General features: G+C 37.7%; 1 protein-coding gene across 1 annotated transcript; it reads left to right on the forward strand.

Annotated features, from left to right (window-relative positions):
- The first annotated feature begins 2853 nt into the window (after positions 1–2853).
- Positions 2854–3487, forward strand: LOC110700786. The gene is made up of 2 exons (XM_021878383.1): positions 2854–2896; positions 2978–3487. Exon 2 carries the CDS (start codon positions 2987–2989, stop codon positions 3401–3403), a length of 417 nt encoding a protein of 138 aa, XP_021734075.1. The 5' UTR covers positions 2854–2896; positions 2978–2986; the 3' UTR covers positions 3404–3487.
- The last annotated feature ends 9608 nt before the right edge of the window (positions 3488–13095 follow it).

The following is a 13095-nucleotide window of genomic DNA, read 5'->3' on the forward strand; positions in this document are numbered from 1 at the left end:
GCTGCATTCGGGTTCATGTTACTGATCGAGAGGGCCTATGTGTTATATCTGACCGACATGCGGGGATTATTGCTGCGATGACTAACCCGGATGTTGGATTTCATGAGCCACGGGCCTTTCACAGGTTTTGCGTTCGACACATGGCCTCTAACTTGAGGACCCATGTGAAAAATAACGACATGAGAGACAGGTTCAAGGCTGCTGCATACCAACGCCAAGAAAAAAAATTGGTTGAAGATATGCGTTCTATCGGCGAAGCTTGTGTTAAGTCCCTAGAGTACATCACGGATGTGCCGTTTCACAGATGGTCCTTGTTTCATGACGCTGGTCGGAGGCATGGTATATGTACTACAAATTTCTCAGAAACTTTTAACAATGTGTTGAAGGGAGCTCGTTTTCTGCCAATCATGTCCCTTGTCGAGTTAACTTTCCACAGAGTTAACAAGTACTTTAACAGAAGCAGAGATAGTTCACTTGCTAGGCGTGCTCACGGATATGCATACTCACCTAAGGTCACCGCCATTTTGGAGAAGAATAATAGAAAGGCAAAATACCATACAGTGGATGTTTATAGCCGTCAGCTTGGTATATACCAAGTAAAAACACACCGAGGAGAAAGGATAGGGAGAAAAGGGGGTCATAAGAATACCGTTAACTTTAATTTAAGAACATGTACATGCAACAAACCGATGATATTTCACCTACCATGTTCTCATGTTCTAGCCGTGTGTCTTAAGTATTCAGTTTCTGAGGAACCGTGGGTGGACAGTTTCCTACGATCAGAGGCGTATGTAAATACTTATGCCCCACAATTCTGGCCTATTCCTTGTGAGGCGACGTGGAGGTCATACAGAGGGCCTAAAATCATTCCTGATGAGATCATGGTCCGAGGACACGGTCGCCCACCGTCGAAGCGTATACGAAATGAAATGGATGAGACAAACCGTCCACCAAGCAAATGTAGTCGTTGCCGTCAGGAAGGACACAATAAGAGATCTTGCCCTTTTCGAACGGACGGTGACCGGTAGTGGTGTTAGTTTTTGTATTATTTTTATACCATGTTGTGTGTATGTGTTCAAGTAGGATGTTGCTGACTTTTTGTTTTACATTGTACGCTGAACAGAGATCATGGAGGGACAGGATCAGGGGCAGACACGACATGACCCTGGACCAGCTGACCCTTCAGTGCTGACACTTCAGGATACCCATCGGAGCCGTGACATATGGGAGCAGATAGTAAGTTTTCATCTACCAAATATTTATTGTGTTTGGCATTTATTTGGTTCACTGATCAAACAATTTATTTTTTGTTCTTGTACAGGGTGATCCAGCACGTTGCTTGGTTTGCAGGCACCACGTTGCCACCACGGTGGTAGATTGGGTGGTCGACCCCCGTGTGCTACAGTACATCGATTTTGTGGGTTTCGGCGGATTTCATAGGATGGCCTTCACACCGATCGATCGAGCGCTTATTACTGCGCTCGTTGAGAGATGGAGACAGGAGACTCACTCCTTCCATTTACTAGTTGGGGAGGCCACCGTCACGCTCCGAGATGTGGCGATACTTACACGGCTCCTAGTGCATGGTAGGGCAGTTACAGGACCGATTATACAGGACCCTCGTGGCCTTGTTGAGAGGGTGTTAGGGGTGAGGCCTGAGGCGACCGATGTTAGAGGCACAGGGTTAAGACACATATGGTTACGAGAGACATTTGGGGTGTTGCCTTCTGATGCTGATGATGGGGTCGTCCAAAGATACGCTCGAGCGTACCTGTTCATGTTGATAGGATCATTATTCAGTAACAAGAGTGGTAGTCACATATAGTTGATCTACCTACAGCTGTTAGAGAACAACTGGGAGGGTATACGTGACTACATCTGGGGTAGTGCGTGTCTGGCAACCTTATATCGACATCTTTGCAGAGCATCCCAGCGTAGTAGATGGGAGATCAGCGGTCCCTTGATTATGCTTCAGGTAGTCTTGTACTTTCATACCATTTTCTACCTATTACGTACTAAACATTGGCTAGACTAAACTTTTGTTTTTTTTTATTACAGTTATGGGCTTGGGAGCACATCCACGTTGGTAGGCCAGCTATGCCTGCTAGGCGTCGACGCGAGGAGGAGGAGGAAGACGATCAGGAGCATGCATATGAGGCGCCGCCACACCCACCACCGGACTTAGCATACGGTTGCCGGTATGTATGACTTATTGTTAAGTTATCCACATATGGTTTTAATTTTCTATTAATTTTGTCATGAACACTGTTATTATACATGTAATCAGGTGGCTAGGGCGGAGACTTACTCGTGTGCATGCAGCAAGGGGTCTGCCGTATTATAGAGATGCATTCGACAGACTGAGCGAGTCTCAGGTTATAGTTCACTTTAAAAACTAATTTAACACCGTGTTCATTATTTAATAAGTTAATTATGATGTTAACGACTGCTTGTTAATGCAGATGACGTGGGATCCGTACGTCCCTCACTTAGTCGATGCCATGCCCCAATATCTTCTTAATCACCAGATGGAGTGGCGTGCCATGACAGTGCTCATCTGTTTTGAGTTGGTGGAGGCTCACCTCCTCGACAGAGTCATGCGACGGTTCGGCCTTTGTCAAGCCATCCCCGCCCCGTGTGACACGAGTGTCCAGTTGCACAGGACAGACCGACGAGGAAAGGGGGAGGTTAACTAGGCAGTTCAGCATGCCCCTTACATTGACATGTGGGACCAGCGGCTGCAGCACGTCGCGGATGGTGCGCCTGTCCAAGGCCTGATGGAGTATCACGATCCATACATGGTATGGTACAGGAGCATTACCCGACGCTTCATCAACCCTAACTACACCCACCCTCAACGCATTACCACCCAGCTTTTGGAGACATCAGTGGATATGTGAGTTTTTTGTCATTTTTTCTTTTCCTCCAATTTATAGTTTCTTTAATTATTAAAATGGCTGATTGTTGACTAATGCAGGCGTCTGATATGCTTGCTATACATGATGCACTAGAAGTCTTGAGCATATCATATCCCACCATACCGCAGTTGGATGACATTCACGCAATGACTGTGAGTAGCTTACAGAGACATGGTCATGGCCATCTTATCCCCCAGGGCCGGGACCAATCACACCGCCGTTCACACCGTGAGGTAGGCAGCAGTAGTAGGGGACAGACTCACACGTCCCCTACAGGGTCCCCCCTGTTTTTTGATGATCAGGAAGATATCGCCATCCACATGTCTGCGCCATACTCATCTCAGGAAGGACCATCTTCCAGCCAACAGACTCCTCCCCAGACCTCTGCCCCAGATCCTTTCACAACGGTATCTCAGTACTACCGTCGTAGAAGACCGCGATTGGATAGACAACACTTACATACAATAGATGAATCGGGATCTTAGAACTTCTTTTGTTAGTTGTAATCAGATTCTATAGTACATTGTATCCAAATAAATATTATCAATTTTACTAACCTTTTTAGTTCATTTTCTGTACATTATAAACTTCACCATACGCATTCATTCTTTTCATTGTATTGGTTGCTGGTGTTGTTGTTGTTGTTGTTGCTGGTGTTGTTAATGTTGCTGATGTTGTTGCAGTTATTGTTGTGGTTCCTGTTGTTAAGGTTGTAGTAGTTGTTGTGATTGTTGTTGATGCTCTTGTTGGGGTTGTCGCTGTTGCTGTTGTTGTAGTTGTTGTGGTTGTTGCTGCTGTTGTTGTTGCAGCTCCTATGGTTGTTGCTGTTGTTGTTGCAGCTCCTGTGGTTGTTGCTGCTGTTGCTGTGTAGCTGTGTTTGTGTGCAGAGATAAAACGCCAACCATGGTGGCGCTTTAGGGGGGTAAATTATTTTCAAAAAAATCACTCAGGGTAAAACGCCAACGGCGTTAGCGTTTTTGTGTAAATGTGTTTTTTTAAATAAATTTGCCCAGCAGTAAAACGCCACCCTTGATGGCGTTTTATCCTTGACTAAAAATTAAAAAAAAAAAATGCCCAGGGTAAAACGCCATCCTGGTTGGCGTTTTACTCTGGAAGCTTAGTTTGGTAAATAGTTTTGCCACGCGTCTTGTTTGGAAAATTGTTTCCCAAAAACGCTTAGTTTGACAATTTTTCCTCAAAGAAAAACATATCATCATCTTTTATGCTCACTTTAACGAAACATTTTTTATTAATAAAAAGTGATCCTCCATTCCTATTCCTATCTAAACACAACCATTGTTGGAACAAAGCATCCGCATTATATTGTTGGGATACATGTGGTAGTATGGTACTATACTACTATACTTGCATCGACAATGCCCAATCACTGTTCCAACTTTTGATGTACAATATTATTTACAACAAAACATTACTATCCCAACTAGAAATAACACCTTTTAATTCTCCTCTTATAAATTATCTTCCTTATTCTGTGACGACTAACATTATTTTTTGGCCAGAGGCTATATATTATATGAGAGAGTATTGTGTGAGTTCGGATTTATAATATGACGGATTTTAGTTATTGTATATTTTATACAAAGTATAAGTTTTTAAACATCTTAAATTTTGAGATTTTATAATTCATCTGTACACTTTTTTAGTTGACATGTTTTGACACTATTATTAATCATTGAAATAGCTACGTTGGCAAACATCGAAAATGAAATATGTTAGCCACAAAAATTGAGGAAGTACAAATTTTTAAACATATTAGTTTTTGAATTTTTAGTATTAAGTCGTGGATGGACCTACGGTGAAATAGACTCATCTAATACCCTTTTAAAATTATATTTAACTTGATGTTGGTAAGCCGTTAAGTAATTTCTTAAGAACAGGAGTTTTTGAATAGAGAGTCATCTTGGAAGACTAATGAATTGGTTTTGTTCCATCCAAATACTCTGTATATACGAGGAAATGAAGTTTAGAAAAATTACCTTAACGTTTATTTATGCATGCATACCTTAAAAATAGTTGACTTAATAGGAGTCCATATTTCCGTGCACATGAATTGAATTTCCAAAAAAAATGCCAAAAAAAGATTACAATTAATTCGAAGTAGTCAATACTCAATAGAACCAATCAAGAAATTCCATGTAAATAACGAAGAAACTTGAATAGTCTTACTACGAGTCAAAATATTCTCTCTTACTTGCTATAAGTGTAAACTTTGAAGAATTAGTAGAACATTTATGCACCATTTTGAACTATCAATGTTAAAAGTCTAAAAGAACGTATTGTATTATAAAAATCTCTCTAACTATAAGCACAAATATTTCTCTAATTTTAATCAATTAAACCGGTTAGCTTTTATGGTGTTAAGCCTTGTTTGGTTCACCTTATTTTTGCTTATCTGATCTGGTCTGGTTTGGTCTTATCTGATTTGGTCTGGCAATCTGATTTGACTAAACTTTGACGTTAAGTGTACGATAATCTATAAGGAAAAAATATATCACACGACATCTTGTTAGATTTGTAATAATGTGTTTTATTATGGAGTATTATGTAATTTTCATAAATTTTTTTATTACGGAATTTAAATTAATTAGCAATAAAATACTGCACATAAAATAATATTTGATCTGAACTTTTTATTTTATTTTATTTTATTTTTTTATTATTGTTTTTATTTGAATATATTTTTTTGAATTAAATAAAAATAAAGTGAACTATACATTACTCCTATATGAAGCAAGACTAACAATATAATAACTTGAATGTAGACCACAAGAAGTCAATAAGATAAGCGCAGAAAAACTTGGAAGCAATTAGTGAAACGTGTCAAATAGAAGCCGTAAAGTCCATATCCCTAAGTAAAAAAGTCACGTGTCAAATGACAAACAGAATACCTTAAAAACTCATCTCCCAATTAAACTTGCACTAGACAATAAGCCTCAACTTTAGCTTTTCACAATCTTCCACAACTTCTAGGAGGATTAATTTTGTAATACTACTCCGTATTTTGTTATACAAGGGTATTTCTTATTCAATTTTTTGGGGTTTTGTGATTAAATTAATGTATTTTCTTATACTAATGTAAATCCTAATCATATTTTTGGACCTTAGTGATCTAGCCAACATTTTATATAATTTTGGAGTAACGGGTATAATCGTCCTTGTTTGTTTGAATATACAAATTAATAAAACATAAAAAATGATTTTTAATTATAATTACTTATTAAAAATAAATCAAAAAACAAATAATCTCAGCTATTTATTTTTAAAAATTATGGTATAGATTGTCCTTGTTTGTTTGAATATACAAATTAATATAATATATAAAGTGATTTTTAATTAAAATTACTATTAAAAATAAATTTAAAAACAAATAATCTCAGCTATTTATTTTAAATATTATGGTAGTCAAAAGTCATAAGACTACGTTAAACGTTTCAAGTTAAATTATTATAGAAGCATATGCACGTACGTTACATATTGGCAACAACGTTCATTAAACATTTATCTAACAAATGGCGACCCTTAAGCTTTTGTAGAAAACATGCTTAAACTAATACTACAGAGTTACAAAGCTGTGTTATTATATAATTGGACCCAAAAAAAAAAAAAAGATTTGTAAGCGATCTTACAAGACTTGGATTGAATTTAAATTGAGATATTCTATAAGCATCCAGAATTTTGTCAAGAAAATAAGTTATAAAATTGTATTATCACTAAAATTAAGTAATAAAAATGTGATAGTGATATTAGAAAAGGGTCTAAGACATGTGCTTATTAAAGCTTTCGGTGAGAGGTCTTTTTAGAGTCCGACATAATTGATAAAGTAAATAGCGATAGTTATTATTAATAGATTTTGGTACAATCCCACCCTCTAATATCTTCAACTAATATCCAGGTTCTTGTATGGTTGAGATACTTCAGTTTATATCTTCCTCAAATTTATGATATGTTGTTTATTTTGGGACAAATTTTATAGTATGCCCACGTTACGTATACTATTCCATTGATCTTGACGTAATGATGACCACCTTCTTGAGCCCTTTGGCCCGATGTATGTCAATCACAAATTTGTGGGGGTGTAAGGGTGTAACGCGTAAGCACCTACCTATTTCGGGTTGTTAGAGACCTAGGGTTAGTGGTGTATTGCCTTGATGACATATACGATGACGAGCTTCAATCTTTGTAACACTAGAACGTGAGATGGCATGCTAAACCACTCGACGAGTGTCACTTCTTGTTTGTATACTATCTCCGTTTCTTATTATGTGCAACAAAGGAATATTTTATGTCTCACAAATAATATTCCTTTGTAGCACATAATAAGAAATGGAGGTAGTATTTCGATTACATACCTCATACCTGGTATGTGTCCTGGTCTTTGTGTTGATAAATTTAACACAAAAGAAAAATCCGGAAGCCTGCTGCATTTTATGAGTATACTGAGTTGCTGTCACCTAAAGTCCTAAACAACTTGGCAAACCTATAACTCTTGCCTTGATGCTTCTCTGACAATTATTGTTGTTATCTTATATGAATGTTCTAAGCTAGCCCTATTTAATGTGATTGGCCCTAACATTTTGCAAGATATGTGTCAAATTCAGCTAGAAAATCAGAGAGAAAATTTGGGAAAAAGTTGATCAGAAGTTTTTTTATTTCTTGTGGAAAAAGATATCTAAAATTACAATCACGTATCAATACAGTATTTATAGATATATATTACAAGAAGTATGTACAAGTATAACCAACTCTAAATTATAACAAACTCTCAGCAAGTTATTGTAACAAACTTGCTGACTTGGACAATCTGTTATGCACCTTTGCTCATGACTTCGGGTCATCAGCATCAGCATCACAATCTTCAACACCCCCCCTCAAGTTGGGAGGTGAATGAACCTTAGGATCAAACAACCCCAACTTGGACAATAGGTCTTGAAATTGAGCAGAAGGCATCACTTTAGTGAGAACATCAGCCAACTGAGACTTTGTGGGCAAATAAGTCAGTTGTAACAGCCCCTCCATGACTTTGTCTCTGGTAAAATGACAGTCAATTTCTATATGCTTCGTCCTGTCATGAAAAACAGGATTCTTTGCTATGTAAAGAGCTGAGTGATCATCACAGTGCAAAGTGACTGGTTTCAGACCAGTGACTCTCATTTCTTCCAATAATCTGACAGCCCAAACTACCTCAGTTGCTGCAGAGGCCATGGCACGATATTCAGCCTCACTAGATGATTTAGAAACAGTTCCCTGCTTCTTTGACTTCCAACTTACAGGAGAACCACCAAGCTGTAGGATATAACCTGTAATAGACCTCCTGGAATCAGGACAAGATGCCCAATCGGAGTCAGAAAAAGCTTGTAGGGTAAGATTATCATCAGCCTTCAATAGAATCCCTTGTCCCTGAGTATGTGAGAGGTATTTCAGTGCATGAACAAGAGCAAAGAGATGCGAAATGCAGGGAGTCTTTAAGAATTGACTCAACGTTTGAACTGTATAAGCCAAATCAGGTCTTGTATTAGTTAGGTAATTCAGTTTACCAACTAAAGACCTGTATAACTCAGGGTCAGAAAATGGTGGACTGTCATCTGCTTGTAGCTTCATATTCACAGGCAGAGGAGTTACAGCCTTTCCATCTATATCAAGTGCTCTAGAAGCCTGAAGAAGTAACTCTTTGGTGAATTTCATTTGGCTTAGAACAATTCCCTCAGAAACATAGGAAACCTCAATACCCAAGAAGTAATTCAGCAAACCCAAATCCTTGATGCTGAATTTCTGATGCAAGTGAGACTTGAGATCATTAATAGCCTGTATATCTGTGCCTGTGACTATTATATCATCCACATAAACAACAGCAATGGTGATGTGATCATCTATTCTTTTAATGAACAAGCTGTAATCATTTTTAAACTGAGTGAAACCCTGGAACTTCAGTTCAGCCACCAACTTAGCAAACCATTGTCTGGAAGCCTGCTTTAGCCCATATAAAGCCTTCTTGAGTCTGCAAACTTGATTCTTGGGGTTGGGAAAACCCTCAGGTACTTTCATGTATACCTCTTCAGATAAATCCCCATGTAGAAAAGCATTATTAACATCCAATTGATAGATATTCCAATGCTTGCTTGCTGTCAGAGCTATCAAACACCTTACGGTTGCCATTTTAACTACAGGAGAGAAGGTTTCATCATAATCAATACCATATTTTTGTGTGAAACCTTTTGCTACAAGCCTTGCCTTATACCTCTCTACTGTTCCATCCTTCTTCAATTTGAGTTTAAATACCCATTTATTACCTATAGGCTTCTTTCCCTTAGGTAAATCAACCAGGTCCCATGTCCCATTGTCAACCAAAGCATTTATCTCCTTGTTCATAGCCTCCATCCAATTAGGATCACCAACAGCCTGTGAATAATTGGATGGTTCCCTGATATCAGAAACTTGGCATAAAAGGACTTTGTGCTCTGCAGGAAGATCAGTGAATTTAACAAGGTTGCACCAGTGAGCTGTCAAAGAAGGAGTTTGGGAGAAAGAATTGCAAATGTATGCATCCAAGTAAGCAGGTCTTGTCTTTGGTCTGGTTGACTGTCTGAGTAAGACTACAGGAGGTTCAGCAAGCAAACTATCAGAGGAACTGGATTCAGTTGGGGTACTATAAGAAGCAGAAAGGTTTGGAGTGGATACATTTGAAGTAGAGTATGAAGAAGACTGGCTATGTGAATTATTAGAAGGTGAAAGAGGTGTGTTTGGTTCAGAATCAGTAATGGTATAAGGATAGATTGGATAATCATCAGAAAAATGATTATGTGTTACACTAGGTAAGAAAACTTGTTTAGGATATGAAATGGATGGCTCAGCTTGCTCGTTTATTGTGTGGAAAGGAAAGTGTCTTTCCTAAAAAGTGAAATCTCTAGATACAATAATTTTATTTGTATCTAAGACCAGTACTTTGTATCCTTTCTGGTTTACAGAATACCCAAGAAACACTCCAACCACTGCCCTAGGCTGTAGTTTACTTCTGTGATTTTTAGATGTGTTGACAAAACATAGAAAACCAAAAAATTTCAAGTGATCCAGGTTAGGAGGCTTGTGAAATAATCTTTCATAAGGAATGTCATTATGGATAGCCTGTAAAGGCATTCTATTAATGAGATAAGCTGCACACAACAAGCATTCTCCCCAGAATTTTTCAGGAAGATGTGACTGAAATAATAAAGCTCTGCTTGTCTCAAGCAAATGTTTATGCTTCCTCTCAACAACTCCATTCTGTTGAGGAGTATCTGAACAGCTAGTGTAATGAAAAATTCCTTTCTTCTCAATCAGACTTTTCATTTCTCCTTCTATCAGTTCTCTTGCATTATCTGATCTTACAGACTTCACTTTCAAATTGAATTGTGTCTCAACATAATTGCAAAAAGACTCAAAAATGCTCACAGAATCAGTCTTGTATTTCATTAAATGGATCCAAGTAAAACGACTGTAATCATCAACAATAGACAAGAACTGATTACAAACAGTATGAGTTTTTATTTTGTATGGTCCCCAAACATCAATATGCACTAGTTCTAAAGGAGAAGTAGTTTTGATAGAACTAGTTGGAAAAGACTTCCTATGCTGTTTAGCTGCAGGACATATTTGACAAAAACAATCTGCGAGACACTTATTAACATCACATGATGGCTTAACTAATTTCATCTGCTTAAAAGACATGTGACCAAGCCTAAGATGCCAAAGCTTTGCTTCATCTACTGCAGCAAAACACTTCTTCTCATCTACTCGAGCATGCTGAATACTCTTCTCATCAACATTATACAAACCCGACTCCAATCTACCAAGAAGCATTGAAGGTTCTGTCTGAGAATGTTCTTGAATGAAGCACTTATTATGAGTGAAATAGACTCTACAATTCATATCCTTACACAACTGATGTACAGATATGAGATTGAACTTGAATTCAGGAACATGTAACACATTATGCAGTGTGATCTTGTTATTCAGCCTAACTGATCCAATGTGTTTCACCAAGACTCTAGTGCCATCAGGTATAGTAATAGTGTTATTAGCCATTCTAGCCTCTTGAAAACTCTCAAACCAGTTCAAGTTAGAACACACATGATCAGTTGCACCACTATCAAGCAACCATTTCTTATCAAGACATGAAATAAGACAGTAATTACCTGTCATGAGAGCTTTAGAATCTGAAATTTCAGTACCCTCCTCCTGAGTCTGTTGTTTGCCAATCATCTGCATCAGCACCTGAGTCACAGTGGCTTTCAGATCAGTACCAGGAATGCTCTCTTCTTCTTTGCTGATTGCTGCAGCCTTTCTATCTTTGAAATTCTTGAAACCAGGTGGATATCCATGAATTTCAAAGCATCTATCCACAGAATGGCCTGGAATCTGACAGTGTGTGCAATAGAACCTACTTCATGGCTTATCTGATTTGTCAATTCTTTTGTTTCCAGTCAGATTGGACTGCCTATAACCTCCAGTATTGTAATACGAACCACCTTGCTTCTCTCCTTGCCTGAAATTCCTTCCTCCAGCATTATTCTGATACTTCTTTTTGTCTGCAACAAATGCCAAAGACTCATTATGTGAAGCATCTTTAGTAACCTCTTTATGCCTCTCTTCTTGAGCAAAAATTCTGTATGCCTCAGAGACTTTGGGAAGAGGATTCATCATGAGAACATTTCCTCTGATTGTTGCAAATTGTTCAGTTAGCTTCATCATAAACTCCAAGAGTTGCTTCTCCTGTTCTCTTTTGAGAATCTTCTGTGTCAAATTGCAAGTACAATTGTTGCAAGTGCAATAAGGTATAGGATGAGCATCTGCTATCCTATCCCATAGTGTTCAGATCTCTGTATAAAATTCTGATACAGATTGATTACTCTGAGTAATTGCTGCAAGCTTCTGCTCCAATGAATAAATCTGTACCAAGGAAGCAAAACCAAAACGTTCTTCAAGATCTCTCCATACATCTGCTGCTGATTTGAGATACAAAACACTTTTGGCAATAGTGTTTTCAAGATTAACCAGAATCCAAGACAGAACAAGATCATTGCATCTTTCCCATGCATTACATTCTATAGGATCCTCTGGTTTTGGTATAGAACCAGTAACAAAACCGAGTTTATTCTTGGCTGAGAAATTGATCATCATAGATCTCTTCCAATCATGAAAACCTTCTCCATAAAACTTGAATGAAACAATCTGTGCTGTATTAGTATCAGAAGGATGAATGTAGTACATACTTGATGGATCTTGATTCAAAGGCAAATTGATTCTGCTAGAATTCTCCATAATCGAACAATTTCAGCGATACTTGATCAAAATCAGAGAAGAAATTCAACGAGAAACTTGAATTCGTGGATCAAAAAACACAAATCAGATCAGCTTAATCGATTGAAAAAGGAACAAATCAAATCAGAAAGAACTTCTGAAAAAAAACTGATTGAACCAGAAAAATCAGAAAGAAAATCAGAATAGCTCTGATACCATGTCAAATTCAGCTAGAAAATCAGAGAGAAAATTTGGGAAAAAGTTGATCAGAAGTTTTTTTATTTCTTGTGGAAAAAGATATCTAAAATTACAATCACGTATCAATACAGTATTTATAGATATATATTACAAGAAGTATGTACAAGTATAACCAACTCTAAATTATAACAAACTCTCAGCAAGTTGTTGTAACAAACTTGCTGACTTGGACAATCTGTTATGCACCTTTGCTCATGACTTCGGGTCATCAGCATCAGCATCACAATCTTCAACAATATGCTACAAGATCAACACTCCCTGAGCATCAAAAACGAGTTCTCTCCTTGGGCGATAATACATTATTCGAATAGTTTCTAATTCATTACACTGCGATCATCTGCTGCAGTACAATAGATAATTAAGACACTCATGTAGTTAAGCAGTTCATTACCAGACCATAGACAGTATTGTGTGAAGATCAGAAATGTACCTAGTTTAAAGAAAGCAAATTAATGAGCTCAGATGAAAAACATTGCTAAAAGCCTAAAGCCAAGAGTAATGTGTAATACAACAGAGTATAAGAATTCTTTCTATTCTTGCAAGACCATTAGATTTCTGAAGATAGTGTGTGAAGCAACTGTGTTTTTACTTTGGCCGAAAGCTGCTTTAAAAAGAAATGTAAAAG

This window comes from Chenopodium quinoa, unplaced genomic scaffold (assembly GCF_001683475.1).
Source record: "Chenopodium quinoa cultivar QQ74 unplaced genomic scaffold, ASM168347v1, whole genome shotgun sequence".
Taxonomy (NCBI): Eukaryota; Viridiplantae; Streptophyta; class Magnoliopsida; order Caryophyllales; family Amaranthaceae; genus Chenopodium; species Chenopodium quinoa.

Bases quoted from the DNA above. Each gene is read 5' to 3' on its own strand.
- LOC110700786 (XM_021878383.1), top strand. From the start codon at position 2,987: ATGCTTGCTATACATGATGCACTAGAAGTCTTGAGCATATCATATCCC.